At 42.0% G+C, this 20,908-nt stretch overlaps 1 protein-coding gene across 2 annotated transcripts; it reads right to left on the reverse strand.

Annotated features, from left to right (window-relative positions):
• Positions 1-1,548: 1,548 nt before the first annotated feature.
• On the reverse strand, positions 1,549-17,120 carry ercc6 (excision repair cross-complementation group 6). Of its 2 annotated transcripts, none has more exons than XM_030070115.1 (22): positions 17,051-17,120; positions 16,234-16,439; positions 15,833-16,061; positions 15,315-15,435; positions 14,954-15,068; positions 13,924-14,650; positions 12,186-12,317; positions 11,371-11,529; positions 10,276-10,411; positions 9,821-9,991; positions 9,175-9,351; positions 7,824-7,940; positions 7,291-7,386; positions 6,295-6,513; positions 5,670-5,780; positions 4,903-5,022; positions 4,559-4,653; positions 3,782-3,927; positions 3,062-3,661; positions 2,400-2,568; positions 2,203-2,281; positions 1,549-2,101 (listed from the first exon to the last, which is right to left on the reverse strand). In XM_030070115.1, exons 2-22 carry the CDS (start codon positions 16,427-16,429, stop codon positions 1,652-1,654), a joined length of 4,365 nt encoding a protein of 1,454 aa, XP_029925975.1. In that variant the 5' UTR covers positions 16,430-16,439; positions 17,051-17,120; the 3' UTR covers positions 1,549-1,651. The 2 variants fall into 2 exon arrangements, with proteins under 2 accessions (XP_029925975.1, XP_029925974.1); XM_030070114.1 differs by lacking the exon at positions 17,051-17,120 and adding an exon at positions 16,957-17,004.
• Positions 17,121-20,908: the final 3,788 nt, after the last annotated feature.

Consider the following 20,908-nt stretch of genomic DNA (forward strand, 5'->3'; position numbering starts at 1 on the left):
CCTGGCGTGCAGCGTTTATGTTATTAAAGGGGGAATATAATGATATTTTAGTTATTAAATGCGCGTAATTAATTTATGCACCACTGAAAATAAAGTTGTTATTATGACCTCGGCGAGGTGTGTGGAGAAAATTGAAATCAAATAACGGTTGATAACTTTATTCCAATATTTGGTCTAGACAACTCTGACAAGAGTGCGGGCCTGATATCAGACAAAAAGTGTCCCCATCTGCTTCCCCTCAGCCCCTTTCTTCTCCCCGCCTGTTATGATTAGTTAAATGACTAAATGAATTCTGCAAACACGTTCGCTGGTTTGGAATAATTGTTTAAGTAAGTTTCAAGCAGTTTTATAGATTCTGTGTTCATGTTGGTTTGATTTCCACCCTGAACCTCCCAGCTATGTTTCAGCACCATGGTGAGAGCCACTGAGCGCCTCTGCCATGCTGTTCCACACTGACACAAAACTAACAAAAATGTTTTGACATCAAGACATGAAGCTTAAAAACAATGTAAAGCCTAAACGAGAAAACGTACCCATGGCCCGAATAACATAACTTTACACCCATCCAACCACTGAACAAGTGTCCATGGGGTAGCAAATAGGCCACACTAGATTTAATATTTCACTCGAATGCACGGCATGCATAAGCCAAAATTTAAGACAGTCAATCAAAAGTCTTCAGATTCTATCTACTATCTTTCTTCTACTGCTCAAGCTATTGGTCCTGAGTGTGTGCTAACTATTTTAAATACACAGGCGGGAAAAGGACAAGCAATCACATTAATTAGGGGTTTATTACAACCAATATGCAATGCATTCCCATGCTAATATATTATGTGTAAAACTTAGAAACTAAACAGCTCTGCAATTTGCCCCAGATTTCACAAAGCCGTAGAGGTAGATCATTTTATTTTGCTTTGGAGTATTTATTTCCCCTTCAACCTTTATCCATATAGATGAAGAAAAAAAATGTCAGCCATTACAAATGTCAGCAAAATCTATTTACAAAATGACACAGTACTCCGTAATTTTCCTCTGCATATAACAATCATACTACTTCTGCAGTATTATCACAAAAATCCAACATCAGTGAGGCAGTATCAAAGTTTGGGTGTAAATAAACTCATTACAGGTTCAACTTACAGTCCAATATAAAACAACTAAATTCAAGTACATTCAGGTATAAAACGAACAAACAAATGCATTTTCAATGGTGCTTGAAAGAGCAAAACACTCCTGCTCCACCCGAGTCACAGCTGCAATAAATTAGATATTGCATGAGTTGGGCTGCTCCCTACTAAAGACTTTGTTTTATCATATAATCATATGATTTATCAACTATTATAAATAGCCCATTTAATTGACAAATCTGTGAAATGGCTCTTCCTGCAATATGGTCCTTCAGTAAATAACGGCAATGATGTAAAATTACCCACTTAATCTGGTGTGGGCACTGTATTTTTGTGAATATCACATCACACCAGAGACATCAACATAAGTACAGTTTAGAAGTAATGTTTTCAAAAAATGACAGACTAGCACCATAAAAACAGTTGGAGGTTGATTTATATAAGGTCAGGACAGCTGGAAACAGTAAGAAAGACTTTTCCTAGTCTACAGAAATCTCTTCGAACCTCTATCACTCGCCCATTCAACGGTAGCTCTCTTTCAGTCTCCAAATGCCCTCCTGTCCTGAGGTCCTATGGAAGTCACAGATGCTCCTGAGCAGCTCTCTGAAGACCGGGGCCTGCTCCTTGGTCAGTCTTGGCGTGAAGTATTCCAGCACTTCCTGGGTGCTGGCCTGCCCATCCATGTGGGCCTGGAAAGCTATGAAGTTCCTCAGGTCCACTAGCAGCTCGTCATGCTCGGTGGGGGGTGCCGGGGAGCTGCGGGTTCCTTCAGCACCGCCCTCATCCTCTTCTTCTGCCTCATCTGTTTGTCTGGAGGACGAGCTGATGTGATTGCGAGCTCTCATCTTGGCCAGCAGAGCGGCGGAGGAAAGTGGGACAGAGCTAGAGTCTCCTTCTTCTGTTCCATCCCCGCTGAAATGAGCTCCTGAACCAGGCTTCTTGGAAACAGACTTCTTTATAATGGGAGCATCCTGAACAGATAAACAGATTAATTTACACAACAGCATATATCGATCACAGTATCACAGCTGTAACTACATCTATTCCTTTTTTGTATTAAGAATACTGTTACCTTGCACTTGTTTGACGTAGAGGCAGGTGAAGCAGAGGGTGCAGACAGGAGAGGATTCTTTTTTAATCCAAAACGTTTCCTAAAGAGCAAGACAGTGAAGAGTAAAAAAATGTTTGCACAAGATGTGATATGTAAAACTCAAGTGGCTCTTGCAACAACCCTTGAGAGTGTAATCATGAGTGTGTGTGTGCGTGTACCTAGCAGGTGGTGGAGGGGGTCTATTGAAGGGCAGCCTGCACTGTTGGCGGGACACCTTCAGGGCTTTCAGGGCGTCTTTAGCCACCCTGTTGGCTTCGACCTCCACCAGAACATAGTCAGGGTTGGATGACTCCATGATGGTATCATGTTGCATCACACTGTGGATACCTGAAGAAGGAAACAGGTAACCGAAAATCTGAATGTTTTGTGTCATTTACATGGAACAACAAATATGATTTTTTTGAAGCCGATAATGATTATCAACATCTTCCCATTCAGAACAGCCAATACGGATATGCATTTTTGTGAGAATCATAACACAAATTAAGGTGTAAAACAGGTTACATTTTTCAGACAGGCCTGTCTTAAAATAATTGTTTTTGTACATATTTATTTTTTAAACAAAACAAAATCAGTTTTACTTTTAGTAATTTTATACTTAAAGTGACATGATCCTAGAAAAAAAAGCCATCTTGAAAAAGTTTTCAATTTCAAAATAAGCAAGATATCAATAGTAAATAACACTGGATCAATACAGATAATGCTTTTGAAAGTTGGTATGGCCAATACAGATAATCTGCCAGCATATCGGTGCATCCCTTTTAATGACTGAATGAAGCAAAGTCTGACTGCAGTTTTTTTGTTCCTGCACAAAACATACCAGATTTCTTGAAGAGTTTTGCCAATACATAATCGTCACATTTCTTCTGGTCTTCTTTCTCCTTCCCGTCCTCACTCTCCTCTTTCTGATAAGTCTTCTTCTTCACCAAGTGAGAGATTCGGTGGCCCTCAAACCGAGCATCCCGGGAGTGTTTGTGTTTCTTATGTTTTCGTCTGTCTGAGTCAGCTGGGTCACAGTGCTTCCTCTTTTCCCTTTGTTTCTGAGGGCTAGTCAGGGCAGAGGCTTTGTCTCTGTGAGAGCTGGGTGAGTTGGAGTGTTTGGCTGTCGGTACATTGAAGTCTCTGTGATTCTCCCCTGAGTGCTGTTTACTGGGTGAAATATTTGGCTCCACGTCTACCCCATTTTGATTGGTGTTCTGACTGTTTGTCAGGACATTTGGTTTACCCAGGGAGTTGTAACTGCATGTAGAGACATTCCCATCTCCCGATGCAGGAATGTTAGTTGAGGAATGGCTGTCATCTGTGCGAGTGTCATTCTGGCTGGCTGGTGAGTGTTTATGAGCATGGCTGAAATGGTTTGACTCATGTGATGGCCTTGGCCTCTCTGGTTTCTTGGGAGCCTGGACATCAGAGCCTGTACCTGTGAGGGTCAAAGCAAAAATCTGAAACATGTTAATTAGGGAAATTTGGGTCTGTTATCTCATAATAGCATTGCACAGAATTAAGTCAATTGGGTAAAAAAACAGACACATCGACGAACCTGCAAATATGGCACTAGTCTCCGTCCCCTGCTTCCCATCAGGGCTGGATAGCGTAAAGAGCTCATAAATGTCGTTAGACTTGAAGAAGCGTCTTTGTTTGGGGTCCTTCAGAACACGGTTGGTCAGAAACTGCTTGAAGATTTGCCTAAATGACAAAAGATAAAATATTACATTGTATGCTTGTGTACAACTGTTCAACGTTGTTACCTCAGCAGGAAACACCCCAGAGTAGTCTGGCTGCTGGTTGAAAATATTAGATCATCACAAACAACAAAGATTTATTACGACGATATTGAAAAACCAAGAAGACTGATATCCACACATTAAAAAAAAAAAAAAATCTTCCTTCATGCTGACTGTAGTGAACTTCACTGTTGTATGTATCAAAATAGAATCCCAGCAAGCCCTAGACTCAACAGAGCAACAGTTTAGAAATCCTAGACTGGCCATTTAATAATGCAGCGAAGCTTTTCAATTACTGAGTACTGTAGTAATACAGCGGTGATGTGAGTAATTAGTCATGCTATTACAGAAGAATATCCATGGCAGTGTGAAGTCAATGAAACAAACAAATAAATAAATAAATCACCAAGACAGAAGCCTGAACAATCACCTGTGAGAAAAAAAAAATCTTGTTTTTGATTGAGAAAGTATTAAATTCTGCAACCATTAAGTGTGAAGTGCTTGCAATAAAAAAATGAAAAGAATATGAAAAAGTAAATAAATAATAAAAATAATAAAAACGAAACACAGCTTTGCCAGTGCATCCATCTCACCTGTGGTAGATTTTCTCCTCAATGGTTCCTGCAGTCAAAAGTCTATAGACAGTCACTTGCTGCTTCTGCCCAATCCTCCATGCTCGCTCTCGTGCCTGCGCACAAAAAAAAAAAAAAAAAAAAAAAAAAAACATAGACTGAAATGATTAGGACAAATTATTCGATTATTTAAGAACACAGTACAGTAAGTAAATAAAAGGATGTCATTAAATACATACAAAACAATCAAAAGCAGGAAATACTGATATCCAACTGGAAATTTTGTGTTGCAGAAAAAAAAAAAAACTCTGAAAAATCATGTCTCTAGTAAATGTTTTGCTTAAATCATTGTGTGTGTGTTTGACCTGTGTGTCTGTGCTGGGGTTCCAGTCTGGGTCATAGATGATAACTCTGTTGGCTCCAGTTAGATTGACTCCCAGACCTCCAACTTTAGTGGTCAACAGGAAAATATATATAGACTTGTCCTGTGAGATAAAGAAAATACAAAAAGACAAGAGACAATGCTCTTAATTGCCTCAAAATTTGTTTGGATTGCAGCTACATTCCTGATAGGCCTGCTGTAATCATCATAGAACCACTATGATGTGCTAATCTCATTAAATGATTTTGTGTATAATACCAGGTGTACCATGATTATTACCATTATAATGTAAATTATGCTTCATATCTTGCTATCCACTTTGCTGCTGTAATGCGTGAAATTTCCCCACCATGGGACTAATAAAGGAATATCTTATCTTATCTTATCTTATCTTATGATGTCTGACATTAAATTTTAAATACTGATTGTACATTTTTACATGCATTTGTGTTTAATTATATCAGACCATAGCTCGAAACTGAGGTGTTCAATACTGAGGTTTTCAATACTACATTACACAGAGTATTGATTTTTAATTAAAATACAAGTGACCATATATTGTTAAAATGCATGCAAAGTGATCATACTGTGATTTCTCGAAAAAAGACAAAGGTAAAAACAGGATGAACAACAGATTGGCATCAATTAGTGTTTTCACCCCGGGGTGAGCAGGTTTCCACTCAAGTATTTCCCACAGGAGGGGATTTTCATGGGAAACACTCAGAGTCATTAGAGATGGCTAATCCTTACTTCGTTGTAGCGAGCGATGAGGGGCTGTCGGGAGGCTATGGCAGTGGTGCCGTCCATTTTCAGGTATGAGTAGTTATTTTCCCTTACAAACACCTCCAAGATCTCCAACATCTGGGAGGAGGAGAAAGAGAAAGACAGGGAGAGAGAGAGACAGAGAGAGAAAGAGGGAAAGAGGGGCTGAGGTTTGGATTATCTCTAACAGGATTAGAGCAGATTAATATTACATGGACAGAGATACCGACAGGGAGGGTCTCAGGTTCCCTCTGAGGTATAATCTCATTGGTATTGACTGCAACAGCTGGGGCCTCTCTCACATACACCCTCTTTCTCTATAATACACGCGTACACACGCATACACACACAGAGCCACACCTAATAGTTTTACAGGCACATGGGTGTGTTCTGGGCAGAAAGCAATGCAATGGAGAAACATCACTTACTGGCAATGCCAATGTTACATGCAACAGTAACCAAAATAAATAAAAAAATAAATAAATAAATAAATAAATAAATGAAACATCCTGCCTATACAAACATCCATCTAAAAGGTACAAAACGAAAAACGTCTATAATCTATAATATTGGCTATTACTTTAGAAGAGAGGCACAGCAACATGCTCCTAACCTGTCTGGACTGAGTGAAGAGCAGGACTCTATGGCCCTGTTTGAACCAGAGACGCAGCAGTGACTCCACCACTATCAGCTTTCCCGAGCGTTTCCAGTAGCCAAAGTGTTCCTCCTCAGTCAGCTGGTCCTCCGGGATGCCCCGCAGTATCCGTGGGCCGCCCGAGAACAGGTCCGGGTGGTTACAGATTTTACGCAGTGCTATCAAACCCGAGAACACCTGAACAACACAAAGCTACTTTAACACAGGTTCTCACAAAACTGGTCGCTAACACCCTAACACTTAACTAAGTGGAATAAAAGGTTGGTACAGATTTTACTGCATGTTACAGCGTTCCACTTTTAAACAAACACACATTTACTTTAGTCTGCAGGAATGAGTTACATAATTTATTTACGGACAATAAAGGTTCCGTTGCTTGATGAAGGTCCAGCGGTCACTGCATTAGTAATGGTGGTTAATGGACTGAAAGTGACCACTGAGTAGCTCTGTGAGTGCGAGTGTGTGTGTTTGTAATCTACTGTGGTCACCCTTGGCTCTCTGACCATGTCCATTTGGGTCAGTGGTGATAAATGGCTCATAGAGTATCTCTCACCAGGATAGGTCTGGCTACAACCTCCTTAAAGAGAGATCCATCATAAAGCATACTACACTCGTGCTATTAGGGGTATAATAACATGTGCAAGTAAAAAAAAAAAAAAGGCCAATTATGCCACTTCAAGGTGTTGATCTTTTGAAGTGTACGGGAGAGAGCAGGGCATAAAAAACACACAAATGTGAATGACAGTGCATAATGGGAGAGGGAGATTGATATTCATCAGTTAGCGGGTTAAATAATGAATAAGCCATGCCTTGTTCCCGGAATTCTTCCCCCGTTTCCACGTTTTGCCCTCCTTGTCCTTGTTACAAGGCATGGGTCACACAGAGGCCCAGATGAAACAAGCGTAACAACATGTACACCGTGAAATTCTTCTGCTTTCTGAAAGTGAGGGTTACCTGCATGTCACCATTTAGTATTTGGTACACTTCTTTGGAATCCAAGAAGCTCTGATACACCTGCCGTTGCTCCTCTGTTAATCTGCAAAACAGAACCTACACACACACACACAGACAAAAACGCAGAGAAAGAGCTGTAATGAGCAGTAACCATCCTCTTTAAAGCCCCTTGATGAAGTGGAGAGTGTGAGTAGAGAAATGAGAGGGAAGCAGCGTGTTTTTAGGAGCCACTGCTGTCCCATGGGACTGACTTAATGAACTGAAGTGGACTGGGGAGTCAACCAGCGTCAGCCACGAGGACAGACCAGAGACCAGCCACCTTAATGAATACCTGCTCCTTTTACTTTACCAGGACTTTATTAGCTGGCTTCACCTGACAAGGTCCACACACATTCATCAACTTCTCCTTAGATGTGGCACATACAGTCACATCCAATCAAATAAACACCTCCCCAGTTCAGAGGTCCAGGCATGTGAGCCTGTTCAATAGCTAAGACAGAACAGGGTCAAACATCTTAGGGCATGATGAATACCTGCTCATTTTTGTCAGGCAAGGAGAGGTTGGCCTTGACATCTGCTTTCATCCGTCTGAGCAGGTAAGGGTTTATGGTGTCCCTCAGCACACATGCACACTTGTATGCTGTCTGGACCTGAAAATTTACAAGAGAAGTTAAACCCTGCAGCACTCGCAGCCACACCCCAGTAGAAACAAATTGTTTTCAGACAAAAGGAGCACACAATTGTCAAACAATCCCATCCACGCTCACACCTGTCAGTGTGCATGTATCCTGGGGCATGACTGTCGTTTAGCCCCTCTTATGCTCTCTCTCATCACCTCCCTCTTCTCTCTGTCCCTCTCAGCAGAATGAGCCATTAAACATTGATCAGAGTGCTGTTGGTCTCAAGGGATGAAGCCCTCCTCTTTCATCACTACTGCTGGCCTGCTCCATTTGAAATGGAGGGGGTGCTTAAAAACAAACAAAAAAAAAAAAAAACACACTTGGTCTCAACCCACGCTAGGACCCCCCCTCCTGCAAATAACCTGCTACACCTCATCCAGAGTTAGGTCTAAAGGCCAGTTAGCCTTTTAAACATTAACTCACTGGGGGTCCACAGGGGGATCAAAGAAACCCTTGGCAAAGCTGGAGGGGACAATAACATGCTGGGATATAGGGCTCACTGGAGCCTAGAGTGGAAGGGAGAGGGGTGTGCTGCCGCTGATCCAGTGGTCTCTGCCTAAGCTGCTGAGTGGATTGATATGGGGGTGTAAACGCGTGCTTCAGTAATGGATCCCGCATCCATCCACATTCCCACCTACCCCCACCCCATTCACATATGTTTTTAAATACATACAGACAGACACACATACACAGAAACATCAGCTAAGGGGCCTGCTTTGCTGCCGTGAGAATTTCAAGGAGAAGATAAGCCAGCAGAGCTCAGCCCTCTGACCATTTAATAACATCAATAATTAGTAAAGGTTTTTATTATCGACAGCGGAAGAAGCATCAATAGCCAGCTTAAATAATTAAATCCATACAGTCAGTGGATTATTAACGATTGGACACTAATGACAAAGCTCACTGCCTCTCCACTTTAGACTCTCCCTCTCTCTCGCACACTGGGGATGTACTGCAGTCCCTTTGCATGTACCTACATTATCTTGAACTACACTTGACTGCTCTATTATTCCATCTCTCTCCTCCTCTTGTGCTTCCATGTCCTTTATTATCATTTACAGGGAACCAGGCAAAAATTGTGCATTCATGTCTATGACAGGCCTCTTTTCTTGTATTTTATCACTCAATCTGTCGTACTGTACTGTATGTACATGCATGTTAAGTGTGCTGAAGTGTGCATTTCGGTGTGTTTGTGTTCCAGTACCTGTACAGGTGAGGCATTGCTGTAGCCTCCCATGGTGATAGGCACAGAAAATTGCTCCATGAAGACAGGCAGAGTGCCCAGCTTGCCGGGAAAAACAAAGTCAAACAGAGACCACAACTCCTTCAAGTTGTTCTGCATGGGAGATCCCGACAGGATGAACCTGTGGGGAGTGCGGAACTAGAGAGGGAAAGAGAATATAATCAGTATTCTTCAAATGATGAGCGATGTTGTAGCATGTGTGAACATTTGAAAGCTGTATTCTCCCACTTGTGTTTGCAAAAGAAGGAACTGATTTCTGAAACTTGTTGAGGGATTCACTTTAAAGGAAAACACTGAGTGAAGAGTTAACAGAGAGCTGACAAAAATCAAATTAAGGTTTAATATTTACTCTGATAGATTATCTAGCTCAGCCAAGAAAAAAACGGTAGCATATGGTTTCTTCTGAAGGCTGTAAAATGAGCTGTGATATCTCCAGACATCACTAGGAATAATGTAAAGGAAAAGGGAAACCTTTATGACTGGAGCAAACATACATCAACATATATCAACACATTTTAACAAGCAACAGTCACCGCTGCCTGGAACTTCACAGCATAGTGACTGGTGGTTTGTGTTTGTGTGTGCGTGTGCGTGTGTGAGACAATACCTGTTTGCAAGCAATGGTAACTCCAGCATTTGGGTTTCTAATCTTGTGGCCCTCATCCAGTATAACGTAGTGCCAGTCATATCGCTGCAGGGAGTCCTGCATGATCCTTACTGCTGAGTACGAGGTGATCAGGATACCGTGACATGCTACTATCTCCGGAATCAGCTTCTCCTGTAACACCAACACAAAAAGTACACAAACCTCTGTCAGTACATCTCTCTGTAAGTGCATCCCTGGTTGCACCCACAGTAGAGAGTGTGTCTGTGCAGCACCTCAATCTGTGCAGGCTGAGGAGTGAGAGGGGAGAAGGTTAGGGCTAATGCTGCATAAACAGACCTCTGGTGCCCCCCAGAGGAAAAAAACACACTGTAGAAAACTTATAGCTGTATACACTTATGAAAAAAACAACACACACACACACACACACACACACACACACACACACACACACACACCTTGTTGCTAGCGAAGGAGCCGGTTTCATGCAGAACAGCCACTCTGAACGGAGGCCACCAGGTGTGGAACTCCTTCACCCACTGATGCATGACCGTAGCTGGGCACACAATGACCGTGGGACCCAGACCCGCGTACCTAAGACCAAATACAACAGAGAGATGTTGAAACACCAAAGCACAGGTGGTAATGTTCTCCTGAACCCACGATTACACCGGGCCACATTGGAACTGAGGGCTCATAGAGTTTTAGATAGTCTCAGCAATTCTGAAGTAAATTACAGCAATCATTTATATGCCAGATTTGAGAAAATAAGTGACTTTTTTCCAATAAGTAAATGAATAAAAATGTGCTTGGTGTGCATGTGTGGCACACTCAAACATGGAGGAGATGGAGGGAGGTGACAGAACAGGCACTACAATGCAGAATGTGCTTTCTGAAAAAGAAATTCCCCGATTTGCCATGCATACAGTACAATTCAGAAAATAAGCAAAGGGACAAACTCAACTCCTCTGAAGATTTAAAAGAGCCGGTGTCACTCTCACACACACACACACACACACACACACACACACACACACTAATGGGCTGGTATGAACCTCAGCTTGGTGGAAGCTATTGATACTGGGCTATAATTGAGTTTGCAAGCAATCAATTTGTGGGCGTCTGCAGCAGACAGAGTATTGACCATCAGGGAGGCTCCACCCACTGAATGGTGAGTGTCATTTGTGCAGTAAAAACAGATTATCGCCGCCACCGTGTCATGTTTTCAGTGTTTGATTTGTGGCCCCCCAACCCTCCATTTCATGCGTCAGAGATGCCTTTAAGTGGCTGTGAAGAGACTCACTCACATTCTCTCTCTCTCTTTCTCTTTCTCTCTCTCTCTCTCACACACAGATACACAGTGCCAGTGTTTTCTTTGATGTCTGCAGTAAGAAAGTGAGGAGTCTGATAATTGAAACATGTTTAATAATTCAAACGAAAACTCTCAAGCAGAAATCCCCCTAATCAAATATTCATACCACACAGACACACAGTCTCTGCCCACAGCTTGTGTGTGCATGTGCTTGTGTGTGTGGATGTGTGTGTATGTGTACCTGTAGTTGGACCCTCTGGTCCTCACTTTGCTGTAGCTCAGTCCAGCCAGAAAGCTGATGACCTGGATGGTTTTACCCAATCCCATCTCATCTCCCAGGATGCCGCCTGCCTGCTGACAGTGGAGTTCCCACATCCACCGCACACCTGTCTGCTGGTACCTGACCACACAACACACACACACACACACACACACACACAAGCACACAAAAGCTTGAAACACTTGTACCAAGTAGGGACTAAGCAAACCAAAACGCACTTGTCTGGGTGGCCTACTGATTAGATTTTCAATGGAAACTCTGGCTTATGCAGCCTTAACAGTGAGAATTCATGCTTTTTGAGTGTCATTGGGCAAATAACTGAATCATTAAAAGGCTGCAGGGGTACTGTTGTATAGCTGACCCTGCCCTCACAAGTGAAAACGAAATTTCCATTCAGGGATCAAGAGAGTATCATGATATTATTCTTAATAAAAAACATCCTTATCACAGTCGAAAAGCTTATGGTGTGCAGCTGATGTTTATCTTTGGCGTATAAGTATCATTTAAGGACAAAGGTTGTTAAGAGGAGTGGCTGGAATGTACAAGAGGGCACCAGAGAAACATGTTCCCACGCACAAACACTACTCATTTATTATGGAATTATAAAAAGACATTCTCCGAAGGGCACATACACTTCTTTTATAATAATTGGCCATCAGTCGCTGGCAATCACTTCCATAACTGAATGCGACTACAACAAAGATTAACAACAGCCCATTCCTAAGAGACTGTTATGTATATGAAATACAATTCTGAACACAACATGTCACACTTACTTGAAAAGTTTCTTCCAGAGGAAACCAGGCACTTTGAATCCTTCATCAAACTCCGCATCACTGTCGTCTGTCTCCTCCTGATCTCTTTCTCTCTTCTCCTCCCTTTCTCGAAGACGCTGTCTCTTCCATCTCCTAGTAAGGAAATGTGTGCAGTACAGTCAACTTACAGTACACAGAGGGTAATAACACAGACAGTTTCAGGATTTTGTTCCTAAGGTCTTGGAGGGGTCAGGTAAATATTTGTGAACATGGGTTACACTCCAAATAAATGGATTTTAGCTCAAATTTATTTAATTTCTCCACCAGGAAAGTAAAACCCTCACCTTGTCAAGATGAACTGTTTTAAAAGAGTGCCACTGACAAGAAAGAGAGGCTGTGCTCACAGTGTAAGTAAGCCCTCTTCTGTTTTGTTCCATAGAAGGACATTTAAATCTAATTTCTGCAGGAGAGTATGGTATACTGTCCGAGTCTATAATGTCTTCTTTTCTAGTCTTGACGCTTATTCGTTATCCAAGACAAAAAGGAGTAATATGTTGTTTTACATTAGACTGGTATCCCACTCCCACCTCTTGCTGTTGGTGGTGTATTTAAAGACTAGCCTACACAGGTGTATGGACAGTGAATGTTTTTGAGTTGCAGGTATTCCCTGTGAGCAGTGGAACATCTGAAGCAAAAAGGGAAATGTAAAGGAGAGCAGTTTTAATAGAGCAGCAGAGAGGGCAGTTAGAGGCACAGTCGTCGTGCAGCAAATGAAGATTGATACAGACAATTAGTAGTGCGAGTTCCCCAGAAAGGTGTGGGGTGGAGAGGATAAGAATCCATCTTCATTTGGGCCTGGGCCTGTCACCCTGCCACGAAACTGGTCCTTTAGCTGGGCCTGGGAGACCACACTCTCTAATTAAGTCAAGACTAAGCATTGGTTCAGTTAATTACACTTTTCTTTCCCCCACTCCACCACCCACCCAACTACAAATACCTCCCCCTCTAATAATATTATTCCTCATATAAGCTAGCCTCACCATCCATGCCGTGTCAATACTGTTGAATTGACATTCCATCACTGTAGTGTAGAGAAAGGACACATGCCAACACAATTTATTTGGCAGCTATAAATATGAAATCTCATTAGGGCTGCTCTTCCATTAATTTGAGCATTAGAGTGAGTGAGTGTATAAAACCATGTGCTGCAGGATAATTAGGCCAGTGTTAGAGCAGAGAGAGAAGAAGAGCAGGGAGCGAATTTGCTTAGTCAAGAAACAGCTGCCAATCTCATCTGGGATTAACTCTCCTCCTGCACTATGGAGCCAGCAGAAACCAACTGGTTTCCTCTTTAACTAAAGGGAATAACAATAACACAGTCACAACACTGCAATTACAAATGTGCTCAGTGGTTAAAGGCCAAATCTGGTGTTCAACGAGCGTGTCATTTTTGGGCATGAATGTACATACATTCTTTCAAGAGTCATACTTTCTGATAAAAAAAAAAAAAAATGTTTTTTTGCAACTTTCACATCCAAGCCTAACTCTAAATACAAGTCTGCTTCACTGTAATGTTTGTAAATTAAACAAATGTAAACAATGTAAATGAAGCCAAAGTAAACAGTTTTTCCAGAATCAAAACTATGCTTATCATCTTTGTTTGTGTTCATTAAAGCCTTTTGGTGGCCAAAATTACTAAAGGTATTTACAGGAACTATTCAAGTGAACCTTTTTAAAGTAGCAGATATAAGTGTCACACCTTATTCTCTGTTTGTAGTACTCCACATCTCCATCATCTTTGCATTTTTTCGTTTTTCCTCTCTTCTCATCCTCCTCCTCCTCTTCTGAACTGTCAGGGCTGTAGTCGTCCTCCTCACCCTCCTCCTTCTTCCACTTCTTCCTTCCTTTTCCCTCAGTTTTTCTCTTATAGGGCTTCAATTCGTACTCTTCATCATTGTCATCCTCCGCAAAGCCCTCCTCCATAGCTTCTCTGTCTTCCTTGTCAGGATCAATGTACTCGTCACTGGGTAGGTACTCTGACCCTTCACTGTCCATCTCCTCTCCGTCATCGCGGTGCTTTCGCCTGGACTTAGGGGCCTGTGGCTCAGGTTTGGGCCGAGCTTTAGGGTGGGCTCTCAGAGCAGTTATCTGGAGCTTCCGCATGCGCTTCTGCAATTTCTTATCATTTTTGGATTTGACCCCTCTGTTTTTTTCCTTCTTGGTCTCCCCACTGGGGCTGAGTCCAGAGCTCTTCTTCCTCTTTAGGAGAGGCACCTTCTTCCTCTCTGTCGCCAGCTTGGCCTGGTCAGCCAAGTACTGGTCAAAGGCAGAGTTCTCAGACAGCATCACTTTTCGAGGCCCCTTCTTTTCCTCCTTCTGTGGGATCCGAGTTCCAAAGGGAGTCATGTGACCTGTCCGGATAAGCTCCTCCCATTCTGTCTCCTGAGCCGGCATGAGCATGCTGCCCAGTGTGGACGGCCCTGCTTCTGCCAGAACACACACAACATGCAGGGTTGGACACAGGGTTGGCATGGACCAATTCTTCATTTTTGAACATTTCATATAAAGTAAAATTTTCTAGAACTGAGAAAAAAAAAGCTGGTTTCCTGTTTATGTTTATACATAGAATGCAATTCAAATGATTGGTCTTGGTTCAGTTCATAAAAACAAAACAAAGAAAAGGTAAACTAGAGAAACAACTACAAAATATACAACTACTGGAGATGTAAAAAAAAAAAAAAAAAAAAAAAATCAGAGGATGATGCAGGACAGTTCTACCACCCACTCACCTTCCTCCCCATCATCCTCTGCCAGTAGCTCAGCTTCAACCCTCAGTGTGTCCTCCCCTCCCAATATGGCCTGTAGTCTCCTCTGTTTGGCTCTTATCTTCTTCAGCTGCTTCTCCTGAGATTAAAACAGTTGGCATCATTAACATTGTCAATATCAGCATTATCTTCATGGATGAGCTATTATTTATTTAACAGCTTGATTTTTGTCCTGTTGACAGAGATCCTGTGTCATAGAGAACTCAGTCTTGACAGGAGCTTACTGCTTGTTGAAATTAGAACTAGCATTTCAGAGAAAACCTTAATAAAACAATTTCAAATGAACTACAATCACTGTAATTTAAAAACATATCATATTATCTACCTTATTCTCTTTCTGTCGTTTCACAGACTCAATCTTCCTACTGATGTCTTTGCTGGAGGCAGCATAGGGAGACAGCTGCTCTATGATCTTGTTGATATGCTTTAGAGCTGCTGTAACCGACCTGAAATGCAAACAGCCAGAAATTATTAAAGGAAACAGTCCCTAATATTTATTTTTTATAGAATTGAGACCATACACATAACTTGCCTTACATAAATAAATAAATAAATAAATAAATAAACAAACTTCAGACTCGGTTTACAGTATAATTCAAGCCAAAAACAAATTTGTGAATTTGCAATCGCTTAAAAACTACTGACACTTTTGGCTTATGGAAGACTTTTAATACACTAATCTGATAAGGACAAAACTGAAAATCTTTAAAGTATCTTCAGAGTCATGCTGACTCGGCCACAAGTCATCAAAACATATTTTGATGTCAGTTACATTTAAGATTTAATTTGGACCCCAGGAGGATCATCTGATTGCTATGGCAACAACAAACAGAGATCCTTTACCTGACATCATCCAGCACAGACTGGTACTCCTTCTCAGCCTCAGCCTTGGCAGCAGCTTGATTTGCCTCCTGAATGGCTTGATCCACTTGCTGCAGGACACCTTGCTCCAGGACATCCTGGTCGTACACTGCCACCCCAAGGTCCTGCAGCTCAACAGCTCCAGAGCTGGCAGATGCTGCTTGGATACGCTGCCGGTTGATCTGCAGCAAGGCTCCAGGCCTCTTGCCACCTGAACACATCACACAAAACATTATACAAAGAAGTGAAATAGCTAGTGATGTTTTTTTTTTATTTTCAGCCCCCATTGACAGATTAAATGCGACTGATTACAGTCATAAATGATCTGTATCACTGTTCTCTTCATACACCATATATTTCCGCCTCAGCATTGTTTAGCTTACCACTGCTGCCCTCCTCAGGTCCACTGTTGATAGGATAGGCTGCCACAGCCTCCGAGCCCTGGTTGTTTTGAGGGATAGAGAAAACCGCTGAGCATCTGCTGGTCCCATCCTCCTCTGTCCCTCCCGGGGTGAGGGCAGCACTGGCCGGGCTGGAGAGAGAAGAGGGCTCTTGGTCCTCTCTACCATCTACTGGCATGGTGATGCAACTGCAGACAGACAGACAGACAGCCCTCAGTCAGTCATTCAGCTGTCAAGTCAAGACATGTCACCAAACAACCAGTGTGACTACAGGGATCAGTGAAATGATGAACTGTGGGCCACCAGAGAGACCCATTTATCTGCTGAGCTCTCACTGTACATCGTTATAGTTTCACAAAAATGTAATACTTTAGCTTCAGCATCCACAGTTAGCAAGCGAGCTTAGCTAACGTGCTAGCCCCGGTGGCTGTGGCTAAACTAATTAACTTAACGCTACGGATGTTTAGTCTACAGTGGCCTACAAAGACATGGGAACAATTCCTACTCGCTGTTCTTAACAAAAACGGCACCTGGGTTACAACAATAGCATTCACAACAGCTTAAAGATATCAAAATAAATCACAACGGTCTATTGTTTACGTGGCTGTGGTAACATGCTAAGCTAACCGAGAGGAACATCAGCAGCTGCAGGTGTTACAGAGGAACTAGCCACTAAGCGACACAAATACAGCAAGCAGCGACTACCGTAGCAGTTCCTCTAAACACATGTCAGCTCCTGTAAATGTCAGTAAGTAATGCTATTCTGACTGTTAGTGCGGTGACAACAGAAATTACTTACAAAACGTCTGGTTACACAACATCACACTGGCTCCGCTGATTACATGTTGGCTGCCCAGCTGCTCTTTTCCGGTGTTGAAGAGAGGACTTGTCGCTCTCTGTTTAACGATTAACTTGTCAGGCAGCGCCCCCTGGTGGCTGAGAGGTTGAGCTTCCCAAAAGGCCTCTAGATGGCGACATATAACTACAACATTGATCTGGGATACACCGGGGAATTCAATGTTGGGGAACTGATGGACGAATAGCAATAACCCGATAAGCCTAACCCCTATTTTTCACGCTGTGTGTGTGTGTGTGTGTGTGTGTGTGTGTGTGTGTGTGTGTGTGTGTGTGTGAGAGAGAGAGAGAGAGAGAGAGAGAGAGAGAGAGAGAGAGAGAGAGAGAGAGAGAGAGAGAGTCATTTTCAAATTGAGGTCTGTTGCTCTTATAATAGGAAGAAAATAAATAGGTCATCTCAAATCCCAGAAGTTCTGCTCCTTTGCAAGGGTGTCTCTCATCTTATATCTTTCCCTTTTCTCCAGTTTTGGGAAGCCTGCCCGGTTGTTACACATATGAGCTTTGCTTGCACTTCTGAGGAAGTTTATTTCCACTGTCTTGCAAAAATAAATGTAGGACTTAATTAAAAATCCTTTCCACATTGCACTGATTTATTTGTGCAAAGAGCAGCAGCCTCTCCAAACAGTGTTGTTTGTTCAAATACACACATCTATATAGGGGATCTAAGATATTGCATTCTGGCACCCTCAAATAACCAGCTGACTTGAAAAGTGTTGGAAAATGGAGACACTGGTCTATCTATTTGTTTAATCAGTAAATGTGGGTCTCCCTCAGTGGAACCTCTGCTGAACCAAGAGAAAAATTTATGACTCAGAACAAAAAAAACCCTGCAAATTAAATATGTTTTTATTGTTGTGTGATTAACACAGGACCTACTGAGGAAGACCTTCAGTGTCTAAAGCATTAGAACTGTCATCAGATTGCTAACAGACATGCTATTTTTTTGTTTTGGCTATTCTTCTGGGTAGCTGCCATTTAGGAGGACAGATAAGGAGGCAATTAACTTTCAAGATGATGATGAATCACCTGTGGTTAAAAATCCAAGGATACATTCATACGGCTGTTGTGGCTCCAAGGGTGAACTACAGAGAGGAATGTAAACTCTCTGTCTACGTCTGTGTCTCTCCTCGTCCTCCTCCGCCTCTTCTGTAAAGTGACCACTGTAAATGCTGAGAGGCTTTTATGACACAGGAGGGGTAGATAATAAATTCAGGAATAACCACAACTTTACAGTGTTATTGTGAGCAGACTATGCAGAGTTAGAAAGAGCTTCAGATTACACTCTCGTGGTGTGGTAGGTGACTTATGAGCTGTGTAAAGACGGGTGCTGCATAGCATCTGCCCTGCCAGCACCCCGATCTGTTTCTCGCTGCTGCACATAAATGCCTCCGTCCTGTTATATGCGCTTCATGAAAAACACACCCTCCACAGTGAATAGTCTACCTGTCTTGTTCACCTCACACTCACCCTCATAGCTCACCCCAAAGCAGAGGCGACCATGCCATGATCATGAGTGAGAGGTGAGAAGTAACCTTGACTCATGATCAGAGTAGAAAGAAGAGAGGAAAGGGAGGACTTTTGGAGAGCCACTAAATTCAGGGTTGAAGATACTGTATTTCTTAGAGGGTCTCTGTGTTTGCATAATAACTGTGCTGTCTGCGCATAGTAATTTCAAGGCACATTAGTTGGTAGACCATACCAACCCAACATAATTTGTAGGGTAGGAAAGTTGCATTTCTTTCCCTCTTACTTTCTTTTTTTAAAGTTAGTTTTTTTTTCTTTTTTCTTTTTGCCTTAAATAAATACACACAGTGAAAAAACAACAGAAAACCACACAGTGCCCCCTCTTAAGAATGCCTGGCTGTGACCTAAGGTAACATAAGGTGAGCTAACATAACAATGAAGCATAAGTTAATGTAAGGATACCATACATAACCAAGCCGTGTAATTTGAGTCTTCATCAGTTTACAGTTTCTGCATTTTTTACATGAAATAAATGAGAAAAAGGAGAAAAAAGGAGAAAGGAGAAAATCACACACTAGACCCTCCCAAGAACACAGTAACAGCACAAACCATACATAACAGTACAATATACTTAATCCTCTGTAGATTGAGCCTTTTACCTCAATATCTACTTATTTATATTATTTATAACGCAACGTACATACAAACTATATACAACAGCATAACATGCACAATCAATAGATATTTTAGTCTTCTATCACCAATTTGCTAAGATTTTCCTTTTGTGTTTATTCCCACATTCCTTCCCATCCTTTAGATAATATTTTAGATAATATAAAGTTGTACATTTTCTCTGCATGAAAGTGTATGGGTCTGTGTGCCTGACGTGTGAGCATGCGTATGTGTGATGAATCCAGCCTCTGTTCACAAGAGGCGGTAGATTTATAGAGTGTGGGAGGGCAGAGTGCAAATCCTGCAGGGTGCAGTGGTGTGGTGTTAACACTGCTGTGGCGAGGCTCCACTGCACCCTGACACTAGAATAACAAGTGGATAGAACATTAGAAGAATATAGGCTAAGGGGACATGTGCAAAGCTTAGCAGGATTTCCTTTCAATGAGTCTTTCAGCAGAGTTATGGCTCCACGGCATTCCCTGTCTTTATGAGCCTAAGGAGAGAAATGGTGCACTGAAGCTACACTTCCACAGGTGAAATATACATTATTTTCCCAGTGTGGTGGGTGGTGAGTGAAGTTGGATTTCCGCTGTTATCCTAGAGGACCAGTCGACTTGCACCCCTTACCTGGAGCTTCTGCATTACACTTGAAATGCACTCATGCTCTCAGGAATATTGCCACTATTATAGTTATCTTCTTGTCAGAAATATTGTTATTATTATTATTGTTTTTTTTCCTGACCCAATTAAAGAGAAAAAACCCTCTCTTGGATACTCTGACACTTACATATATCACAAATATGTGATGTTTAATACATTCCAGGAATTAAAAAGTCCTGGAAGTTTTGCTGGTTATCAATCTATAAGTAATGCAGACAACCATGGAAAAAACTACGGCACTGTGTCTTTGAATTAAGCAAATTACATATTTAACAGCCAGAGCAAGGCAACTCTACAAGGCGAAGAAGACTTCGTTTCTGAATGGACTTTTACCTGCCCTGCTAAAGAGCACCTGTCGTATGAGCCACTAGAGCCCTGCAGCGTTTCCTTCTCCTTGTGTTAAATAGACATTCCAGGAATAATTTTGTGATTAACTGTTGTGATTTACTTGTCTGCGGGTGTGTGGGTGAGTATGTGTGTGTGTCCACTTCATCTACGTTGACTTCAGGAAGTGTTCTCCACTGTTTCCCGCAATGACGTTTACCAATCCCCAAAGAACTTGCATGATGTGCAGGAAGTGATTATAAAAGTGATACCACAGTAAAAGCGAGACAATCAGAGCTTCTCCAGATGACAAATGGGGAAATGCCTATTACTCCCAATACAAAACATCTTGTGGCTGCATTGCATTCTGGTCTGTCAAGGGCACTGGAGATAGAGATATTGGTATCTCTTTCTCTTCTACGATAAATTTCTATTTGAATGTCATGGATTTGCTCCACTCTTATGTGATTCAGCTGCGCCTGCGTTTACCTCGCCTATACAAATTGGCTTGCATGTGGTTTCAGTGCTCTGTAGAGGGCTTTCCTTGCCAGCATGCAAGTTTTGTGGCATGTGTCCCAATAAATAAGTGAAATGTGAGTATTACATCCAGTCATGTTTTCCTCGGACTCTGAAGGTGCTACTTCATTCAGTCAGATTGAACTTGATGTTTTTTTGGCTCAGC

Source organism: Myripristis murdjan, chromosome 15 (assembly GCF_902150065.1).
Source record: "Myripristis murdjan chromosome 15, fMyrMur1.1, whole genome shotgun sequence".
NCBI lineage: Eukaryota > Metazoa > Chordata > Actinopteri > Holocentriformes > Holocentridae > Myripristis > Myripristis murdjan.